General features: G+C 45.4%; 1 protein-coding gene across 28 annotated transcripts in view; it reads right to left on the bottom strand.

The window, feature by feature from the left end:
- Window positions 1-24,270, bottom strand: part of LOC123755665 (zinc finger protein 271) — a 187,338-nt gene that overhangs the window by 41,233 nt on the left and 121,835 nt on the right. For 15 of the 28 annotated variants that reach the window (XM_069305531.1, XM_069305532.1, XM_069305528.1 and 12 more), the window contains one exon: window positions 9,501-11,328. The exons of the other annotated variants lie outside the window; for them this stretch is intronic. In XM_069305531.1, the coding sequence (XP_069161632.1) occupies window positions 10,066-11,241 (1,176 nt within the window). In that variant the 5' untranslated portion in view covers window positions 11,242-11,328 and the 3' untranslated portion in view covers window positions 9,501-10,065. Of the gene's footprint in view, window positions 1-9,500; window positions 11,329-24,270 lie in introns of those variants that run through there. 28 annotated transcript variants of the gene reach the window in all.

Here is a 24,270-nt window from a genome sequence, read left to right as displayed (position 1 = left end):
CATTGGATGAACTGGATTAAAGCACCTGAGAGCCATGAGGGCACTACGAGAGTCAACAACAACTACAAAGGAAGATTGACAACGAGAAAGCAGGAGACGAAGAGCATAGAGAACAGCATAAAGTTCCGCTGTGCAAATGCTAGTCTCTGGAGGTAAGCGACACATAGTCAACAGAGTAGCCAATACCGTCCGCAGACATAGATCCATCGGTGAAGATGGAAATGGAGTGGGAGTGAGAAGAAAAGTGCTCAAGGAAAAGGCGTTCGAGAACCGTAGGAGGGTTAAAAGCTTTAGTGATGTGGGTTAAGGATGTACAAAACTGCAGATGGGGACTCTCCACGGGGGCAAAGAAGGAACAACATGAGTAGAAATATTAGAAATACGAACTGAAAGAGAATCCTGTAAGCGAGATAACCGAACAGAAAGAAGGAGGTGGTGAAGAGGAAGAGGAACCGCAGGAGGGGTAAAAGTTAAAGCACGACAGAGGCGAGAGGAAGGATGTTGTAAGGACCACGCAAGATAGCGAAGACAGTAGCGATCACGGCGGTCCTGGAGAGACAGGACGCAAGTGCCAACATTCAAGGTGAGGACGGAAGTCGAACAAAAGGCACCAGAACTGAGGCGCAACCCAGTATGATGCAAAGCATCAAGACGGCGAAGAGTAGAAGGAGAAGCAGACGAGTAAGCAGGGCAACCCACAATCGAGCTTAGACAGGACGAGAGAGGAATGTAAAGCGAGTAGAGTACGCCTATCCGCTCCCCAAGAAGTATGGGACAATACCCGAAGGAGTGTATTGTCTATTGCCTTAGAGCATTCAACACAGGAGGTACGAGATATGGGGTGACCAAGACAAACTAGTGTCAAAAATCAACCCCCAAAAGCTTAGCGGAATCCTTGTAAACAATGGGGTGACCATAAAGCGACAAAGAAGGACGAAGAACGACACACTTCCGAGTAAAAGTCATAGCACAAGTGTTAGGTGTAGAGAACCTGAAGCCATGATCGGTGGCCCAAGATGACACGGCATCAATCGCAAGTTGAAGCCGCCGTTGAAGGAGAGGCGAATCATCATCCTGACAGCAAAGGGTAAGATCATCGACAAAGAGCGGAGAAGACTCCAGGTCAAAGAGGACGGCAACAACGGAGGTCTTTGCAGCAAAAGCAGTATGAATATAGACCTCCAAGTTCCCCAGGACATCTGTTGTGCTGCGGAACTTGCGGAAACCAAATTGAGAAGGGGAGAGGTGGTGATGGTGTTCTAAGAACCACATCAGCCGAACGTTAACCATACGTTCAAAGAGTTTGCAGACACAACTGGTGAGGGCAATAGGGTGAATGTCCTTAGGGGATGTTCCCAGAGACCCTGGTTTGCGAACAGGGAGGGACAACGGCATCGAGCCAGTCCTCAGAGACTGACGACAACTCCCAGATCCGATTATATAGACTCAGTAAATACCGAGACGTGCATGGAGGGAGATGGCGAATCATCTCATTATCAATGCCATCGGAGCCTGCTGCCATAGAACCGCAGAGTGCCAGGGCAGACCGAAGTTCAGAGAGAGGGAAGGGATCTTTATAGGGAAGGTGAAGATGAGTATAGAAATCCAAAGGACAAGATTCAAGGACAGGTTTACGAAGAAGGAAAGATTGGGGAAGATGAAAACCAGAACTAACAGAAGAAAAGTGGGAACCCAGTTCGGTAGCGACCTGCAATGGGTCCGCCACAAGAGTACCACGGAGGTGAAGGACCGATGAGACATCGGGAACGCACTTACCAGCTATGACACCTGGTTGATATAGCTATCTTGCGGATACGCTTCCAGATCTACGGCAGAAGTGTGTCGGACGTAATGGTGGAGACATAAGACGCCCAACATTCACGTTTAGCTGTACGGATGGCCCTACGTGCCACCGCACTCGCCTTCCGAAATAAAAGAAAAGAATCGGCCGTTTGCCGGCAGCGGTGTCTCTTCCAGGCTGCACGCTTACAGCGGACAGCTCAAGCACAGTCTGTATTCCAGCAGGGAACGCACTTCCATGGGCCCCGAGAGGAAGAGCGAGGAATAGAGCAGAGGGCAGCGTCGAAGACGGTGTCATGAAAAAGGAGGAGAGAGCGAGGGAGAGACAGAAGGGAAAGGTCAGAGAGAGCAGCACTGAGAGTAAATAGGTTCCAGTCTGCCTTAGCAAACTGCCACCTAGGGAAAGAGAGGGGAGGGTGAAAAGAGAAAAAGGTAACAAGGATGGGGAAATGGTCACTGCCATGGAGGTCATCAAGAACCTGTCACATGAAATCTAAATAAAGAGAAGACGAGCAAAGAGAAAGATCAAGACAGGAAAGGGTGCGAGTCCAAGAGTCTAAATGCATGGGCTCACCAGAATTCAGAAGAGGCTGGGAAGAAGAGAGGATGAAAGGTTCAAGACGACGACCCCGGGTGTTCATAAGAACATCACCCCAAAGGGAATGACGACAATTGAAATCACCTAGCAGGAGCACAGGCTCCGTCAAGGAGTCCAGTAGGTGTTTCAGATCGGGAAGAAAAAGTGGGACACCCGGGGGAGATAAATGGAACAAACAGTATACCATTTCCTCACAATGATACGAGCAGCAGAACACTGGAGAGGCGAAGGAAAAAGTAAGGGGACAAAGGGAACATCAGAGCGAATCAAGAGAGCAGAAGAGTTAGAAGCCCCAGCAACAGCTTGGGGGGGGGAGGGGAAGAGAGAGAAAGGAATAGCCACGTAAGCGACCAGGACGAGCACCAAGTATCGGCTCCTGGAGATAGACACAAAGGGGCGAAAACCGTTAAATCAGAAGCTGGAGTTCAAGGAAATTGGCGAAATAACCTCGAACGTTCCATTGAAGAATAGACATCGACGAGAAGAGGAAGGACAGCATCAGAGAACAACGAACAAAGGCGAAAAGGGAACACAGCACGTTAAAGAAGCGCAGGATCAGGGTCAGCGAAGTCAGGGTTAGGGGGCATGGGTAAACTGAGTAAAGAAGGAGGGAAGGTAGCTAGAGGACTGACCAGGGGCGGACGAGGAGGGTCCGGAGGAGGAGGAGGGGGGGGGGGGAATAATCGAGAGTCAAGGACAGCAGCAGCAGGAGCAGAAACCAGGGGACGCACCTCAACAAGGGCACCAACCGAGAGGGAAGAGGGGGCCAAAGAGACCTCCATTGCAGGAACAGGGGGCGTAACCACCAAAATGGGAGGGGACGGAGCAAGAGACTCAAAAGTAGGGGGCGAGGAAGAAAGCGAAGTCTTTTTACTTTGCAGGGAGGAGGAAGGAGAGGAGTAAGGCTTACGCTTTTGACGCAAAGAGACAGGTGTCCCAGCAACTACGTACTGGGCAACGGATTCCAGCATCTCAACAGGAGAAGCTGAACGAGAGCATACACGACAGCCATTGGGAGAGCGATAGACATCAACCTGTACTGACAGGAGGCATGGAGAGCCAATAAACTGAGGAGGATGGGAAGGAGGATTGGAGGGAGATGAGGAAGAAGACACGGGAGACATGACAGACCGGGCAGAAAGAAGTGGAACCCCAGACAGAGGACCAGGAGGGGGGACTCTTCGGGACAGAACTCAAAGGAACAGAGGAGGGGGCGGTGGGCGTATCAGGGTCTAAGGTCCGGAAACGCTTTTGAGTCTGAGGAAGGTGGGAAGGACGAGGAGAGGAAGAGCACAACACGCGAGCATAAGAGACGTTAGCATAAGGTGGGAGCCGGTGATCCTGGCGCCTCGCCTCAGGAAAAGATAAACACTCCCGGTGCTTCAAGTTGAGGACGGCTGCCTCAAGCTTGTAATGTATACACGCACGAGAGAAGGTAGGATGGGCCCCACCGCAATTGAGGAAGCGAGCCTGGGAAGAAGTACACTCTGACTTAGAGTGACCTTCGCCCCCATACAAAGGACAGAGAGAGACAGTTCCAGAGCAGCAGAGGGCACCATGCCCAAACCTCCAGCACTTATTACAGAGCCGAGGAGAGGGAATGTACTCCTGGACAGAGCACCTGGCACCAGCACGAATGACAGTGGGCGGAAGGGTCCTACCATCAAAGGTAATCTTCACAACCCGAAGGGACTGACGGTGACAACCACAAGGGGGACGAGTAAACGTGTCTACCTGGAGGACAGAATGGCCCTGGGCATCGAGGATATGCCGAATATCATCGTGGCAGTCCTGCAGATTCCAAACACCGGTTGCAACATGGGGTGGGAGGAGAATAATGCCAACACTGGCATTCAACCGAGCGTTCTTTGAGACCCGAACAGGGGTCTCACCAAGGCAGGATAAGGCAGCCAAGCGAGAAGCTGCATCCTGAGGAGCAACAATGACATGTGTACCGAGACGAGTGGGGTTGAAGGTAACAGAGGCATCTACGGAATCAACAAGATGCCTATGGACGGAGAAATAGTCAGGAGGCGTAGAATCAAGAGGGAGAAAATCAAAGTATTTGCCCCACGAAGCGGGACCAAACAAGGCCTGATACGCATCAGTACAGGAAGGAATCGAGCGAGTGCGGCCATGGCGCGAACGCACTCAGAGAGAGGAGTTAAAAGGCGCAGTAGTCACAACGAGAGACTTAGCCGTGCCAGGGGACGAAGTGGTCACCACTGTGGGCTTGTGGCTCGACCCAACCACAGAGGAGGGAGGGGAGCCGAGGGGAGAAGTCAGGAGGGTCAAAGGAGGAGCAAGGTCAGGGCCCAACGCAGCGGGGGCTACAGAGCCCGGTCTTCCAATAGTATCCACCCGATTTAAAGGCCTATATGGGGCTGTACCCTGGTCATTATTTCCGGAGCTCTGGTATTTCTGATGTTAAGTGTGCAATTTTTCAAGTAACATTCAGGTAAAATATATTTTATACAGACAGCCACTGGGTCCACCACTCTAGTGCCTTCTACCCTGTGATGTCACAGATTCACAGTACAGTGGTACCTCGGAATGCGAGTGTCCCTGTATGCGAGTTTTTTCGGAAGACGAGCAGGATTTCCTCAAAAAATATGTCTCGGAAGGCGAGGGTTACCTCGGGACGCGAGTTTGTTGATACGCGTACAGGCCGACCTAGCGCGTGGTGGTTCGGCAATCATCGCCCCTCTGCCCCTCAGTTTACCATTGTCTCGCGCTCAGTGACTACCCCCACATCAATTCTTCTCGCGGATTTTCAGTGTTTTGTTGGATTTTTGGTGATTTGTCTATACAATTTGTTATTATATATCTCACCATGGGTCCCAAGAAAGCCAGTAGTAAGGATAAAGGCCAGAAAGCCCATGTGAGGATGACAATAGAGGAGAAACAAGAGATCATTCAGAAGCATGAGAATGGTACACGTGTTGTTGAACTTTGTAGGCAGTACAACAAAGCCACATCAACAATATGCACTATACTTAAGAAGAAAAATGAGATTATGGGTGCTAAAGTGGCAAAAGGAGTAAGAACAATAACGAAACAAAGACCACAAATACTTGAAGAAGTGGAAAAGTTGTTATTAATTTGGATACACGACAAGGAGTTATGGGGTGATAGTGTTTCGGAGGCCATTATTTGTGAGAAAGCCAGGGTGTTGCACGAAGACCTTCTAAAGAATACCCCTGCAACGAGTGATGCAGATACGAAAGAGTTTAAGGCAAGCAGGGGCTGGTTTGAAAAATTTAGAAAGAGAAGTGGTATCCATAGTGTTACAAGGCATGGGGAGGCAGCCAGCTCAGACAAACCAGCCGCTGGACGATTTATTGACGAATTTAAAGAGTTTGCAGAGGCTGAGGGATACCTACCGCAACAAGTGTTTAATTGTGACGAAACAGGACTGTTTTGGAAAAGAATGCCTAAGAGGACATACATTACCAAGGAGGAAAAATCCTTGCCTGGACACAAGCCTATGAAAGATAGGTTTACGCTTGTGCTGTGTTCAAATGCGAGTGGCGATTTGAAAATTAAACCCTTGCTAGTGTATCATTCTGAAAATCCAAGGGTTTTCAAACAGTATAAAGTGCAGAAAACCCATTTGTGTGTGATGTGGAAGTCTAATAAAAAAGCATGGGTGACAAGGCTTATTTTTTCGGAGTGGGTGAATGAAATGCTGTGCTCTGCCATAGAAAAATATCTGCAGGAGAAACATTTGCCACTCAAAGCCGTGCTTCTCCTCGACAATGCTCCTGCTCATCCTCCAGGCTTGGAAGATGATTTGTTGCCCAGATACAATAAATTCCTCACAGTTAAATTCCTTCCTCCTAACACCACTCCTCTAATTCAGCCTATGGACCAGAAAATCATAGCGAATTTTAAGAAACTTTATGAAAGGGCACTTTTCCGGAAATGTTTTGAAGTGACTAAAGCCACAAACCTCACCCTCAAAGAGTTCTGGAAACAGCATTTTAACATTTGTAGTGCTTTAAAACTCGTTGACAAAGCCTGGCAAGAAGTGACTCAAAGAACCCTGATCTCTGACTGGAGAAAATTGTGGCCTGAATGTGTGAGAGAACTAGACTTTGAGGGGTTTGAGCCTATAAATGATGCGCCTATTGTTGAGGAAATTGTTAGTCTAGGCCAGCAAATGGGCTTGGAATTGGATGGTGATGATGTGGAGGAGTTGGTGGAAGAACACAACGAAGAACTGACCACCGAAGAACTCCTAGCCCTTCAACAGGAACAGCAAGCCAACGCAGCAGCGGATGATTCTGCAGTGGAAGAGGAGGTGGCAGCAGCAGCAGCGAATGTCCCTTCTGCAGTAATTAAGAAGGTGTGTCAGATGTGGGAAGAGATTCAAACAAGTGTTGAAAAGACTCACCCAGAGAAAGCTGTAGTAGGCCGTTGTCTTAATCTTTTCAATGACAATGTGATGCCTTACTACAGAGAGAGCTTGCGAAGAAGGGAAAAGCAAGCTTCCATGGACAGATTTGTGGTGAGGAAATCGAGCAGTGAGCCTCAACCAGGACCTAGTGGCACTCAGATAAAACGTCCCAGGGAGAGCACACCAGAAAGGTCCTCACTGCCTGATGTGATAATGGAAGGGGACTCCCCTTCCAAACAGTAACTCCTCTCCTCCTCCCCCCTCCTCACCATCTTCCATACGCCTACAGCACTCGACAGCAAGGTAAGTAATAACTGGAACATAGTTTTGTAGGTTTATTTAGATGAATTAGGTATAAAAATTTAGTTTGATGTGGGGTTTTTGGGGTAGTCAGGATAGGATTAATTCATTTCCCTTTATTTCTTATGGGGAAATTAGCTTCGGAACGCGAGTTTTCGGAATACGAGGCGTCTCCAGGAACCAATTAAACTCTTAAACTGAGGTATGCCTGTACATTGCTTTGATTTGTCATGATGCTGGAGTATTCATTCCGTGACTTTGTTGGACATATCTACACAATCAAGGAACATCCGTGCACCATGTTGGCTCCAAATGCACTCATTGTGTCAGTGATGGCTGAGTGGTGGGTGGGTGGGCAGGCAGGCAGGGATGGAGAGGCTGAAATGTAGGCAGGCAGGCAGACAGGGAGAGGCTGGGAGGTAGGCAGGGAAGGAAAGGCAAGGAAGGAGGGAGGGAGGGAGGGAGGGAGACAGGGAGGCAGGCAGGCAGAGCTTGGGAGGGAGGCAGGCAGAGGCTGGGTGGTAGGCAGACAGGTAGAGGCTGGGTGGTAGGCAGGGAGAGGCAATGAGGCAGGCAGGCAGAGGCTGGGTGGTAGGCAGGGAGGGAGAGGCAATGAGGGAGGGAGGCAGGCAGGCAGAGCTTGGGAGGGAGGCAGGCAGACAGACAGGCAGAGCTTGGGAGGGAGGGAGGGAGGCAGGCAGACAGACAGGCAGGCAGAGGCTGGGTGGTAGGGAGGGAGGGAGAGGCAAGGAGGGAGGGGGGCAGGCAGAGCTTGGGAGGGAGGCAGAGAGGGAGGGAGGCAGGCAGAGGCTGGTTGGTAGGCAGGGAGGGAGAGGATGGTAGGATGGAGATAGATGGAAGGATGGAGGGATGGATTGATGGATGGTTGGATTGATGGAGGGAGGGAGTGAGTGATGGATGTAGAGGTAAAGCAGAGAGAGCGTGTGCATGGGAAGTATGGGGGGGCGGGGGGGGGGGGGGGAGGTGTGTCGGTGAGGAAAGGACCGGCTCACTGATAACTCTAACACACTTGACCCAATGAACCAGATGTTTCTTAAATTAAATTCTTTATGTACATCATATATATTTTTGCTTACAGATGTTGTTTAGTAATATTATTAGGATAATAAAGAGTGATAAAATACTTGTTTCATGAATGCTTTATTGTCTTAGATGGAGATTCTCCAGGCTGTTTCTGGCTGGCTAGCAGTCTACCGAGCCATTTTCCAGAATGGTCTTGGGGGGGGGGGGGGAAGAAAGGAAGTGAGGGTGTGGGGAAGAGCAGGAGTGAAGGAATGGGGGAGAGGTTCAGTGAGGGTGAGGGAGGGGAGGATAGAGGTAGGATAGAGGACGGCAGCCTGCTTGCCATGTACGGACCCCCTGATGCCAAAACAAACTCATTACTGACCTTCGGTAATATCGACCGCCATACCGTTATATGAGGCTCTACATATCAGTCTCCCAAACCGGTCGTTATTACCGGCAGATCGGTATAAAAGAGGCCGTTAAATTGAGTGGATACTGTACAGTCTGACTCGGGGGGCTTGGTCTCCCACCCCACGAGCCTGAGAGGGGACAAGAGAAACATTCAATGACAAAGACGAAAAGAGACATTTTCATTCACGAATGTGCCCCCAATACCCACCATGGAGCCACAATTAGAGGCAGGACACCCAACAAGAAGCTATCGCCGATCATGCCAGGGCCCCCTACGGGTGCGTCGTGAGTATACGCCCCACAAACGCCACCTTAAGAACCATCAGTCCGTCGAGATCGGGTTCAGTGATGAAAGGGGGATTGACAATAAAAGGTTCACCCTCACTCGAGATGTTGGGTACTACAGTTCTACGGGTGCAAGAGTATGCCTCTTCAAATACCCCGGACGTCAAAACAAAAGAAGGCCAAAAGAATGATCAAAACAGGCACAAGGTCAGCAGGAAATGACAATGAGAAAGGAGAATAGGGTGGGGGGAGGGGAGAAAAATGAAACAAAAGGAAAAGGAAAAGTAGTCCAGCAAAATTTGTGAGGACAGCAGCAGGAGCACAAGGCTACAAAAGGACAGGGGACCGCCCTGAGGAGCATCACACTCCAGCAGCTGCCCACCAAGCCCCTCCACGGCAACAACGAGCTGGACAGGGAGGGGGATTTAGTGACCAGAATTCTGATAACCGGTGACGTTATTATATTTTCTCTCTCAACCACAGCCAAAGTGAGCTTCATAGCAAATTTCTTTTTTAATTTTACCATGATCAGGGAACACTTTTAAGAATATTAGAAAGAAAAATAATGTAAATTTTTATCTTTTTTCCTTGCAACCTATGGAGTTGTCCAATGAAACAGGTGTGCAGTGCAGGGATTAAAGCATTTCTGGCTACCAAGATATGGCATTTTGAAAGTAGAAAATTCTTTGACTGTTTTACTTTGTTTTTTTATGTTGTATACAGGTAAGTTTGTAATGACATCACATAAAGAACTGATTAGCCACAATAACTACATGCATGATAATTCATGAAGTCCTTCAAATTGTGTGCTTGGCAACAATTATTTTGCACACAGTAATGAAAAATACTTTAATCATATTCAAAACATTTATAAACTGAAGACAGGTACATATCAAATTATAATTTAGAGCTGTTTATTACATTATAGATACAAGTTGTGATGCACTGCTAAAATACACAAAAGTGGAGTCTTGGTTTATGTAGCAGATCCTGTGACATATACACTCCTGAAACTTCCACACATTAATAGACTTGGTTCTGACTAACCTTTCACTCTGAACAGTGGAATGGTTTTTACCCCTTACGCTTGCAAATTACTTCATGGATCAATTTTTTTTATCCAAAAGATTATTATACCTGGCAAGAAACTCACTGAGGATTATCACCGAGGAGACAGTATTATGCAAATTAAGTTTTAGCTCACTGTTATCTTCTTTAAAAAAAAAAAAGGAGACATTCATGAATATCATATTAAATGTGATTTTCTAAAGCTTTTTAAACAAGAACAATGATTTGATTTTCCTCCAGTATCAACACTCATATGTTCAATCAGAAGAGGTTTTCTTGATTTTTTTTTAATGCACACTGAACATTGATGTGATTTTTCTCGAGTATGGATTTTCATGTGCTGTATTAGATTTGATCTTTCTGAAAAGCTTTTTTGACACTCTGCACAATTGTATGGTTTCTCTCCGGTATGAATTCTCTTGTGTTGAATTAGTCGAGTTTTTTGTGAAAAGCCTTTTAGACACTCTGAGCACTGATATGGTTTCTCTCCCGTATGAGTTCTCGTATGTTCTATTAGATGTGATTTTTCGGTAAATTCTTTATGACACAATGAACATTGATATGGTTTTTCTCCTGTGTGAACTCTCATATGTCGTATTAAAAATGAATTTCTTGAGAACCTTTTGACACACACTGAACACTGATAAGGTTTGACACCAGTATGAATTCTTTTGTGCTGAATAAGATATGATCTTTCTGAGAAACCTTTTAGACATTCTGAACACTGAAATGGTTTTTCCCCTGTATGAACTCTCATATGTTGAATCAACTTTGATCTTTGTGAAAAGTCTTTTCGACACTCTGAACACTGAAATGGCTTTTCGCCTGCATGAACTCTCGTGTGTTCCATTAGGTGTGATTCTTCTGAAAAATGTTTTAGACATAATGAACACTGATATGGTCTATCTTCTCCATGAACTCTCATGTGCTGTATTAAAATTGATTTTCGTGAAAAGGTTTTTAGACATTGTGAACATTGATATGGTTTTTCTCCTGTATGAATTCTCATATGTTGTGTTAGATTTGAATTTTTACTAAATTCTTTCAAACAAATTGAACACCGATGTGGCTTTTCTCCTGTATGAACTCTTATGTGCTGTATAAGTTTTGATCTACTAGAAAACATTTTTAAACACACTGAACACTGATATGGTTGGTCTTCAGAATGAACTTCCATGTGTTGTATTAAAGCTGGTTTTTCTGTGAAGTCTTTTAGACATACTGAACACTGATGTCGCTCCTCTCCAGTATGAACTTTCATGTGTTGTATTAAAGGTGATTTTTGTAAAAACTTTTTCAGACACACTTCACACTGATACAATGTCTCTTCAGTATCAATGCTCACGATCTCCATTATAGTAGGGTATTCTTAATAGTTCTTGTGGATGCATTCAACAGCAAAATAGTTTCTTTCCTGTTTAATACCGTGATATTCTTTTATCTGTAATTATAATTAAGTTCAAATTTAAATATTGTAATTTGAGGAACAACATATCTAAAACAACATGTTATATGTTAACAGGGATTATTAATCAATTGCATTGTTTCTCACTCACTCACTCACTTTCAATCACACTACACACACACAAAGGCTTTTGACAGAGTTCCACATCAGAGGCTGTTCTGGAAATTGGAATATACTGGAGGGGTAACAGGGAGACTGCTCACATGGCTGAAAAATTTTCTGACAGAAAATTATGGCAGCAGAGCCAATGAATCAGACTGAAGAAATGTTATTAGTGGCATACCACAGGGCTTAATTCTAGCACCAGTAATGTTCATTGTATATATAAATAATCAGCCAAAATTATATGAACATGTTTACTGATGATGCCAAACTACTAGGGAAGATAAGAAACTTAGATGACTGCCATGCCTTTCAAGAAGATCTGTACAAAATAAGTGTATGGAGCAGCACTTGGTTGATGGATTTTAATGTGAATAAATTCCATGTTACGCAATGTGGAATAGGAGAAAATAGGCCATACACAACATACAAATTTTGTGAAAAAACTTTAACCACTGTACTGCGCCCACCGTGATATAGGGAAAGAGGGTGTATTGCCCTACATATGATGTTTGTTAGTATATTATAAGATTGAAAACTCCCATGGGTACATGGAGCTCACATCCTGTTCCTCAGGACTTGAGAAAAAAACCCTGTGTTGAATTTAATGAAATGCCAGTTTCTGGGCGAGCTCCGGAGGCTCCCTGAAGCTATCCTACTGATATAGTACTACCCTATTTGTGGTCAGCAGTCACAGAGTTCTTGTTACCTACTGGGGGACAAGAGCCAGAACCTGGTCCCCTGAGAGAAGCGCAGGAAGCAATGGACTACGGAAGATGAAAAGGAAATGTGTGAAACACTAAACGAAAAGTTCCAAAGTGTGTTTGTACAAAATGAAATCTTTAGGGAACCAGATACAATAAGAATTCCAGAGAACAACATAGAACACATAGAGGTGTCTAGAGACGAAGTGGAAAAAATGCTCAAGGAGCTCGGTAAGAACAAAGCAGCTGGCCCAGATGGCGTTTCACCATGGGTTCTGAGAGAATGTGCATCTGAGCTCAGCATTCCACTTCACCTGATCTTTCAGGCATCCCTGTGTACAGGAATCGTAGCAGACGGGTGGAAACAGGCTAACATAGTTCCAATCTACAAAAGTGGCAGCAGGGAAGACCCCCTCAATTATAGACCTGTATCATTGACAAGTGCAATAGTGAAAGTATTGGAAAAACTAATCAAAACTAAATGGGTAGAACACCTAGAGAGAAATGATATAATATCAGACAGACAGTATGGTTTTCGATCTGGAAGATCCTGTGTATCGAATTTACTCAGTTTCTATGATCGAGCCACAGAGATATTACAGGAAAGAGATGGTTGGGTTGACTGCATCTATCTGGACCTAAAAAAGGCTTTCGACAGAGTTCCACATAAGAGGTTGTTCTGGAAACTGGAAAATATTGGAGGGGTGACAGGTAAGCTTCTATCATGGATGAAAAATTTTCTGACTGATAGAAAAATGAGGGCAGTAATCAGAGGCAATGTATCAGAATGGAGAAATGTCACAAGTGGAGTACCACAGGGTTCAGTTCTTGCACCAGTGATGTTTGTTGTGTACATAAATGATCTACCAGTTGGTATACAGAATTATATGAACATGTTTGCTGATGATGCTAAGATAATAGGAAGGATAAGAAATTTAGACGACTGTCATGCCCTTCAAGAAGACCTGGACAAAATAAGTATATGGAGCACCACTTGGCAAATGGAATTTAATGTTAATAAATGTCATGTTATGGAATGTGGAATAGGAGAACATAGACCCCACACAACCTATATATTATGTGAGAAATCTTTAAAGAATTCTGATAAAGAAAGAGATCTAGGAGTGGTTCTAGATAGAAAACTATCACCTGAGGACCACATAAAGAATATTGTGCAAGGAGCCTATGCTATGCTTTCTAACTTCAGAATTGCATTTAAATACATGGATGGCGATATACTAAAGAAATTGTTCATGACTTTTGTTAGGCCAAAGCTAGAATATGCAGCTGTTGTGTGGTGCCCATATCTTAAGAAGCACATCAACAAACTGGAAAAGGTGCAAAGACATGCTACTAAGTGGCTCCCAGAACTGAAGGGCAAGAGCTACGAGGAGAGGTTAGAAGCATTAAATATGCCAAAACTAGAAGACAGAAGAAAAAGAGGTGATATGATCACTACATACAAAATAGTTACAGGAATTGATAAAATCGACAGGGAAGACTTCCTGAGACCTGGAATTTCAAGAACAAGAGGTCATAGATTTAAACTAGCTAAACACAGATGCCGAACACTTTACATTTGACGTATATCATACTTGCCATCAACCAGGAAAGGCACCTATAAAAAGATACACAAAACAAAACAAATCACTGTCTGGTTGAAAATTTTGAGGACCACGTCCTCAAAAAGACCAAAAGAACTCCCCTAGAAAGGAAACAAATAAGTAGCACTTCGTCCAACTAACCCCCCACCACCATCCAGTTCTTGAATGATGAAAGCCACTAACCAGAGGGTGGAAAAGGGACAGGGAGCCTTCAGGGCTCACTCAGAAACTGCTGTTTCATTACATTCAATGCTGGTTTTCTGTGGAGAGCCCCATCGGCTCCCTGAAGCTAACTGCCCACAGAGAAGTAAAAAAACAGTGACTTACTAGGGAGATGGCAGCACCGCAAGTCTCTATGCAAGGAAGAAACCGGCAGCAGTGACAGGTACCCCAAACAACACAAGGCTGCAGAGGGCCCGAGACAGAGCAAGGCTGCTGGAGGGAGAAGAAAAGGATGCAGTCCAAGAATCCCACACAAGGCCCAGCCAAGACTGAACCTAGAACAGAGCTAACTGGGACTCCCACCAGTTCACCAGGAACCCAAACCAGATCCCTGACTAGCAGACAAGCAAACTGACTGGGAGCCCACACCAACCAGTCATCGAGGTAGGCGAAGATACCCGAATACCTAGCAGAGGAAGACGGCCACCATGACCCGAGTCAAATGCGTAAAAATGCGAGATGACAGATTCTGCCCAAGAGGGAGACAACAGAAGTGGTAAGCCTGTCATCCCACCACAAAACCTAACCAATCCCTGAACTCCAGGACTACCTAATCCCTGTTTGCATCCTTGAGGTCCAAGGAAATCATCCAAGCACCCGGATCGAAAACGAACCAGACCTGGGACAACGTAGTCATCCGAAAGGAGGGACACGGAATCAACCGGTTCAGACGAGATAATGTACCGGAGATCCACAGTCCTGTTTCAGAAGTAGAAACAGGAGGGCAACCCACCTGAGAGATGAGGTCATTTTAACCACACCCAAGTAAATCCACTCTGATATGACCTGATGGATGGACAGGGAAAGAGGCCTGCCCCCCCCCAGACCCAACCCCCTGAAGGGAGGAAGTGCGAAGAGCAGCAACCGGACACAACACATGATGTACCTCCGGCTGAACCAACCAAGCATCAACAACCCAAGGACACCGCCGGAAAGCAGCAGTCTCATTCTTTGCTAGAAATGAAGGAGACAGCTGAAAACGAACAAACCTACCACCAGGACCAAAAGAGCAGAAACCCCTGCACCAGAGAAGAGCATGAAGCTCCCCAACCAACTCTTAGAGGCCAATGCCTACAAGAAAAGTCTTCGCAAAATAATCTTGTACTGACGGGGCCACAACAAACTGAGGAGAATAGAGAAAAGAGAGCAACCTGTCCAACGACCAGGGCGGCTCAGATGGCGCATGAGCGGGCATGAGGTGAAACAATGCACAAAACAGCTTGCGGAATGGAGCAGAAGTAACATCAACCCCAAATGCAAGCTGAAGCAGCTCCACCAGTTCTGCACAATATGAAGCTACAGAATTCAGCATAAGATGATGGTCCTGAAACAACCAGGAAAGGAGGGACAAGACAACCCGATCCAGAATAGAAGAGAAACTATAGAGGGACAAGAAACAACAAAAGGACAGCCAGGAAACTTCATACTGCTGCCAAAACGAAGCACGCAGGTGGGACACCATCAAGGAAGCCACCCGCTCACCATACAAGTGGTGATACACCTGCGTCAGAAGACCAGATGCAAAGACTTGAGGAGAAGAGCGAACCAGCTACGTAACGGACTGACCCGATCTGCTGAAAGAGGCGGAGCCGCGAGAAGACCCCCGTGTTCAGACACTGAACAAGCAGTACTGTACTTGAAACCAAGGCTGGGCCAGTTAGCCAAGAGAGACTACTCTCCCTTGGTAAGTCTCCAAGGGAGTTAGGACCTGGAGCAACAGCGGAACAGGGGCAAGAGGTACAAATAACCCCACCTTGACCAGTCCTACCTGAAGACATCGACCCCAACGGCCTTGCAGTTGGGGAAGGGTGCCATATATAATGGGAGACGCTGCGAAGAGGTCCACCTCCGGGAGTCCGTACGTCTGGCAGAGCCAACTGAACGAGTCGGCGTCAACTATCCATTCAGTAGACAAGGGAATGAACCAAGACAGGCCGTCCGCCAGGACGTTGGACACCCCCCGAATGTGAATGGCCAGGAAAGCCAAACCCAGAGAACTCAGCAGACGAGTCACCCGAAGCGACCCGCCCCAAAGCACCAAGGATTGCATCGAACCCCCACAGTTCAGGCAATGAACCACTGAGGAGGAGTTCAAACGGAGATGGATCGTCTATACATGAGCTACCAAAACCTGGAGAGTTTGGGTAGAGGGGAGCAAGAGCCATCACTCAAACACCTGCACCAGTGCTGTGTGTCCGACGGAAGGACGTACCTCACTGCTCCTGGCTGGCCCGGTGAGCACTGATCACAAAGCCTCAGCCAAGGAATGACGTGCCCATGAACACATTGAGCGAGGGCTCGGGTAGGCGTCAAGGCAGTGAACCCCCCAAAAAAGACTCCAGACTCCCACACAACCCTCTAGCAAAAACCTCGTGACCTGGGAGCCCCCCCCCCCCCCCACAGAAACAGGTGAAGGTGGGATCACAGCTGCAGCAGGGTCTCTGGAGGGAGCAACAAGGAAGCGGTTCGGGAGTCCCAAACAAGACTCAGCCAATGACCAAACATGATAGGGACCCAGATGGGACTTATTCCAGTTCACCGGGAACCCGAACCCGGTAAGCTGGGAAGAGAACCAAATATCTGCTGAGCAGACACGCAGACTGGCTGGGAGCCCACACCAACCAGACATCGAGGTAGGCCAGAATGGAAGGCAACGAATACGGTAAGCCTGACACCCCACAACAAAATCTAGCCAGTCCCTGAACCCCAGGTGAATCAAGACATGCCAGTATGCGCCCTGGAGGTCCAGGGACACCATCCAAGCGCCAAAAAGAAGACGGGCCTGGGACAGAGTAGTCATCCAAAAGGAGGGGCAATAGACCCAGTTGTTCAGACGGGATAAGTCCAGAATGAACCACAGGTCTGTGAAGTCCCGTTTCGGAACCGGATACAGGTAGGAAAACCACCTGCGGGACAAGGTCGTTTTGACCACGCCCAAGCAAATCCACTCCAAGATGATACGACAGAGCGCAGGAGAAGAAGCCTACCCCGCACGCCCCGAAGAAGAAGGGGTCACCCAACTCCAATGCAGGCCACAAGAAACAACTTGAAATGCCAACGAATCTTAGGACCAGGTGTGAGCAAACAGCATGAGCCTCCCCCCCCTCATCACCTCGTCAATGGGACGAACTGAGAAAGGGCCGATGCCCCTTACAAGAAGCCAACTGATGAGCAGAGCGGTCATCATGCTGATTGACAAGCAGAGCGATCACCGCACCGACCGGTCATCGTCAGTTCCGAAGGCTGCGCTGGCTCTGAAACTGAAACCACTGGCCTACCATGACAGAAGGAACCCCGAGCCCTGGCACGACAATTCTGGGAAGATCCCCAGTGACCCCCCCCTCCCCCGAAGAACCAACAAAACCAGCATGGGACGACAACTGCTATCTGCTGCTAGCAGATACTGCACCACTGCAGACTCTGCAAACAGCAAAGGACTAAAAGGCATAGAAAACCTAAAAGCTAGGGCCCATGCGGATTCCATTGACTGAGCGAGCACCGCCTGCCAGCACGTGAGACAAGAAGCAAGAACAGACACCGCCTCCTGCAGGATCGGCGCAAACAGCTTCAATGGAGGAGCCGAAAGACATGGTACCAAATCGACATACAACATCACTATGCTCAAAATTATGGAGCTCATATATGTGACATTTTTATTATATTCTACGATCAATCAAACAAAGTTTTTGCTGTTATTATACTATATACACACATTGTATATACAGGTACCTATCTACACATGTGTTCACCATAACGAACCATTAAGTTGGTATGGTGAGTCGAAACAACAAAAGTGGCCCGCGACAATTCAATTTCAACAATAAGAGGATTGACTGGGAAAAAATAAATGTAGACCTTGCAACCATTCAATGGGAGACGGTCTTAAGCGACAAAACTCCCACACAGGTTAACTCCCACAATAGGTTAGGCAAGGAAATTCAACAGGAGAAACAGCTTTTGTCAGCACAGATGGAGGAAGTTACACAGGGAATAGAACAGTGCAAGAAAGATATGCAACTCACTTATGCACAAGTGGCCAAGGAGAAGGAAAAAATAGAAGAAGCAGTAAAGGAAGTCAAACACTGCAGCAACCAAGATAAAACAAACATTAGGCTAGAAGTGAGGAAAGAATTGGCATCTAACCCGAAGTTGGTGCAAAACACAGTTGATCGGAGTAAGTCCCTGATCATTTTTGGCTGCAAAGAAAAGGCGATAACATCTAGGTCAGAAAGAGCTGTAGAAGAAGCTAAAGTAGTAGATAAAATTGTTGGCCTCGTGGAAGGTCTTACAAAAAGAGAGAATGTGTGCGACTACAGGAGAATAGGCAGGTACGTAAAAGGGAAAGATCGACCTTTGAGGATCACCCTAAATGGTGCCAAACAGATGGAAGAAGTACTAAGGAATGCTAGAAAATTGCAAAGGGATGAGGATGGGAAAGGGTGGTCGTTAAGACGAGATCTTTCAAAAGAAGACAGAGAGAAGCTGAAACTGAACCTCGCCGAGGCAAAACATTTAAATGAGAGCAGGAATGAAGAAGAAATAAATTCTTTTTTCTACAAAGTGATAGGGGTAGGCAAACCAGTAAAGTGGTACATAAAGGCAAACCAACAAAATCAATAGAGAGAGGGGGAGTGAAGAATAAGGAGAGGGGGAACAAGTTCCTGAAGATTGCATACACCAACATAGATGGAGTGAGATCGAAGATACTGGAGTTAAGTGATGTAATACAGCTGCAGACACCAGACATTGTTGCACTCACGGAGACAAAACTTGAAGATGTAATTTTAAATGAGGTCATATTCCCAAGGGGCTACTCAATTTGGAGACGGGACAGAAAAATTAGGAAAGGCGGTGGCGTTGCTGTGCTGGTAAAAGAACACCTAAAGGTGAAGGAAATAATGATTGCCAATCCACAAGAAGTTGACATAATAGCACTAGAGATCTGCTATGAGGATGATAAACTAATGATGATAAATGCATATAGTCCACCGCCAAGCAGCACATGGTCAAAGGAGGAGCTAGATAGTAAACGTGAAGGTCTTATAACAATAATGAGAGAGATTATAGCGGGAGCGGATAACGATAGATCACGACTGTTGATAGTCGGTGACTTCAACTTGAAATCCATAGACTGGGAAGCATATGAAGCTAAAACAGAAGATTTTTGGACCTGTAAATTTGTAGACCTCATCCTGGAAACATTCTTGTATCAACATGTTAAACAAGCTACGAGGATGAGGGAAGGGGACGTTCCCTCCATGCTAGATTTGATATTTACCAGGAAGGAGGAAGAGATATTTGACATTCAGTACCTTCCTCCCTTGGGTAAAAGTGACCATGTCTTTTTGGAATAAAGTATGCAATGCGTTATAAGCTGGAAGAAAATAAGGAGGTTGAAGCAGTTGAAAAACCAGACTTCAGGAGAGGACATTATGGTGACCTTAGAAATTTTTTTAGTGAGTATAATTGGACAGACTTGATGCTAGGCAAGGAAGTGAATGAGATGTATGGCAAGTTTTGTGAAATATATGATAAAGGCACAAAAAAATTTATACCAAAACAGAGATGCAGAACTAGGAAACAGGATTGGTTCAATAGAAATTGCGAGAGGGCTAGAGACCGAAAGACACAAAAATGGAATCAATACAGGAAGAGGCCGAACCCCCAAACATACCAGCGATACAAAGATGCGAGAAACAACTACACGGCAGTGAGGAGAGAGGCAGAAAGAAATTTTGAAAAAGGGATTGCGGACAAATGTAAAACAGAACCAGGTCTATTCTATAAATTCATAAACAACAAATTGCAGGTAAAGGATAATATTCAGAGGTTGAAAATGGGAAATAGATTCACGGAAGATGAAAAGGAAATGTGTGAAACACTAAACGAAAAGTTCCAAAGTGTGTTTGTACAAAATGAAATCTTTAGGGAACCAGATACAATAAGAATTCCAGAGAACAACATAGAACACATAGAGGTGTCTAGAGACGAAGTGGAAAAAATGCTCAAGGAGCTCGGTAAGAACAAAGCAGCTGGCCCAGATGGCGTTTCACCATGGGTTCTGAGAGAATGTGCATCTGAGCTCAGCATTCCACTTCACCTGATCTTTCAGGCATCCCTGTGTACAGGAATCGTAGCAGACGGGTGGAAACAGGCTAACATAGTTCCAATCTACAAAAGTGGCAGCAGGGAAGACCCCCTCAATTATAGACCTGTATCATTGACAAGTGTAATAGTGAAAGTATTGGAAAAACTAATCAAAACTAAATGGGTAGAACACCTAGAGAGAAATGATATAATATCAGACAGACAGTATGGTTTTCGATCTGGAAGATCCTGTGTATCGAATTTACTCAGTTTCTATGATCGAGCCACAGAGATATTACAGGAAAGAGATGGTTGGGTTGACTGCATCTATCTGGACCTAAAAAAGGCTTTCGACAGAGTTCCACATAAGAGGTTGTTCTGGAAACTGGAAAATATTGGAGGGGTGACAGGTAAGCTTCTATCATGGATGAAAAATTTTCTGACTGATAGAAAAATGAGGGCAGTAATCAGAGGCAATGTATCGGAATGGAGAAATGTCACAAGTGGAGTACCACAGGGTTCAGTTCTTGCACCAGTGATGTTTATTGTGTACATAAATGATCTACCAGTTGGTATACAGAATTATATGAACATGTTTGCTGATGATGCTAAGATAATAGGAAGGATAAGGAATTTAGATGACTGTCATGCCCTTCAAGAAGACCTGGACAAAATAAGTATATGGAGCACCACTTGGCAAATGGAATTTAATGTTAATAAATGTCATGTTATGGAATGTGGAATAGGAGAACATAGACCCCACACAACCTATATATTATGTGAGAAATCTTTAAAGAATTCTGATAAAGAAAGAGATCTAGGAGTGGTTCTAGATAGAAAACTATCACCTGAGGACCACATAAAGAATATTGTGCAAGGAGCCTATGCTATGCTTTCTAACTTCAGAATTGCATTTAAATACATGGATGGCGATATACTAAAGAAATTGTTCATGACTTTTGTTAGGCCAAAGCTAGAATATGCAGCTGTTGTGTGGTGCCCATATCTTAAGAAGCACATCAACAAACTGGAAAAGGTGCAAAGGCATGCTACTAAGTGGCTCCCAGAACTGAAGGGCAAGAGCTACGAGGAGAGGTTAGAAGCATTAAATATGCCAAAACTAGAAGACAGAAGAAAAAGAGGTGATATGATCACTACATACAAAATAGTAACAGGAATTGATAAAATCGACAGGGAAGACTTCCTGAGACCTGGAATTTCAAGAACAAGAGGTCATAGATTTAAACTAGCTAAACACAGATGCCGAAGAAATATAAGAAAATTCACCTTCGCAAATAGAGTGGTAGACGGTTGGAACAAGTTAAGTGAGAAGGTGGTGGAGGCCAAGACCGTCAGTAGTTTCAAAGCGTTATATGACAAAGAGTGCTGGGAAGACGGGACACCACGAGCGTAGCTCTCATCCTGTAACTACACTTAGGTAATTACACTTAGGTAATTACAGGGAATAGCTCAACTGACAGCTGAAGCTTACAAGGTCTGCTTGAAGCACGTACCTGTGAGGAGGGGCAGAAAGAGGACCACTCTAGAAAGAGAACGGAGACGACTGTACAGGAGAAGGAAAAAATAACGGAAATGCTTCGGCAGACACAACTATCACAAGCAAGGAAAACAAGCCTAAGCAGGGAGATTGAGGAAATAGAACAAACGTTGAAGCGATCATATGAGTCTGAGGAAATGGAATTGGAACAGAAAGCTATACAAGAGATAAGGAAAAATCCGAAATATTTTTTCACATACGCAAAATCAAAATCCAAAACCTCGACCAGTATTGGACCGTTAATTACAAATGAAGGTACGTACACAGAGGACAACAAAGAGATTAGTGAAATTCTAAGAAGCCAGTATGAGGCTATGTTTAGCACACCAATAAACAACATGAAAGTTGATGACCCAGACAGCTTCTTTATGAATGACATTCAAGCTGCAGATAATATAACGGATATTACCACAAACTCGGAAGACTTTGAAAGAGAAATTGATAATATGCCTATGCACTCAGCTCCTGGGCCTGACTCATGGATTTCAATATTCATAAAGAAATGTAAAGTACCAGTAGCGAGAGCACTCAGCGTAATATGGAGAAAGAGCCTGGATACAGGGGAGATACCAGCAGCACTTAAATCTGCAGATATAGCTCCGTTGCACAAGGGGGGGAGTAAAGCCTTGGCAAAAAATTATAGGCCAGTTGCACTAACATCACACATAATAAATGTGTTTGAAAGAGTGATTAGGAATCAAATTTCTAGTTTTATGGAAAACAATGAATTGCACAATCCAGGACAACATGGATTTAGAGCGGGAAGATCCTGTCTGTCACAGTTACTCAACCACTATGACAAAATCACAGAAGCCCTAGAAGAAAAGCAAAATGCAGATGTTGTATACACAGACTTTGCAAAGGCGTTCGACAAATGTGACCATGGGGTGATAGCTCACAAAATGAGGTCAATGGGAATAACTGGAAAAGTAGGACGCTGGATACTCAATTTCCTGTCGAACAGAACACAAAGAGTAACAGTCAATCAGATAAAATCGAGTCCAAGCGATGTTAAAAGCTCTGTACCTCAAGGTACAGTCCTTGCACCGCTACTGTTCCTTATTCTCATATCTGATATAGAAAAAAAATACACGCCACAGCTTCGTGTCGTCCTTTGCAGATGACACAAAAATCAGCATGAAAATTACCTCTGCTGAAGACATTGAAAAACTACAAGCAGATGTCAACAAAGTTTTTGATTGGGCAGCAGAAAATAACATGATGTTTAACAGTGATAAATTTCAGGTACTCAGGTACGGCAAAAATGAGGATCTGAAACATAATACAGGGTACAAAACACAATCGAATCTTCCCATAGTAGAAAAACAGCATGTCAAGGATTTGGGAATAATGATGTCCGACGATCTAACGTTTAGGGAGCATAACCAAGCAAATATCGCGTCAGCCAGAAAAATGATCGGATGGATTACGAGAACTTTCAAATCCAGGGATCCCATCACAATGGTTGTACTCTTCAAGTCACTTGTGCTGTCCCGTCTCGAGTACTGCTCAGTACTCACTTCCCCCTTCAGAGCAGGAGAGATTGCTGAAATAGAGGGAATACAGAGAACATATACGGCACGCATAGACGAGATAAAACACCTAAATTATTGGGATCGTCTCAAAGCTCTCCAAATGTACTCTCTAGAAAGGAGACGAGAGAGATACCAAATAATATACACATGGAAAATACTGGAGGGTCAGGTCCCAAATCTACACAGTAAAATAACAACATACTGGAGTGAACGATATGGAAGAAAATGCAAGATTGAACCAGTGAAGAGCAGAGGTGCCATAGGCACAATCAGAGAGCACTGTATAAACATCAGGGGTCCGCGGTTGTTCAACGTCCTCCCAGCGAGCATAAGAAATATTGCCGGAACAACCGTGGACATCTTCAAGAGAAAACTGGACGGTTTTCTAAGAGAAGTTCCGGATCAGCCGGGCTGTGGTGGGTACGTGGCCCTGCGGGCCGCTCCAAGCAACAGCCTGGTGGACCAAACTCTCACAAGTCGAGCCTGGCCTCGGGCCGGGCTTGGGGAGTAGAAGAACTCCCAGAACCCCATCAACCAGGTATCAACCAGGTATCAACCAGGACACCGCAGCTAGCAGACACCACCTCCCCTCCCTCCTTCAACACCCACTTACCAACATTCCTCCTCCCATCATACTGTAATTGTTTTTATTACACTATTTACACACATTACATATAAGTATCTACATGTTTTATTCACCATAACTATACAACTAAGCTGGTGTGGTGTCCAAACAGCATAGTGGCCACCATACTTTTTTTTTGGGGGGGGGGGAAGTAAAGAGGAAGGGGAGGCATAGGTGAAGGGAAGTATAGAAGTGGGAAATACAGTGAGAGGTATGAAAGCAGGCGGGCTGTCCGCCTTGCTGACTAATATGGTGGCTGCTGGCCACCATACACTGCATGACAAGTCACATAGCAGCTAACAGACTGAGAGCCTCACTCACTCTTTCACCAACATCTCCCTCACCAAAATGGTTCCTCCCAACATACTCCTTCTGCTGTTATTACACTCCTATATACACATGTTATATATAAATATCAACATTTGTGTTCACCATAGCGACCCACTAAGTGGGTATGGTGAGTTCAGACAATAACAGGTTG

This window comes from Procambarus clarkii, chromosome 55 (genome assembly GCF_040958095.1).
Source record: "Procambarus clarkii isolate CNS0578487 chromosome 55, FALCON_Pclarkii_2.0, whole genome shotgun sequence".
In the NCBI taxonomy this organism is placed as follows: domain Eukaryota; kingdom Metazoa; phylum Arthropoda; class Malacostraca; order Decapoda; family Cambaridae; genus Procambarus; species Procambarus clarkii.
The sequence above is the reverse complement of the archived record's forward strand: the minus strand, read 5'-3'. Positions and strand labels throughout refer to the sequence as shown.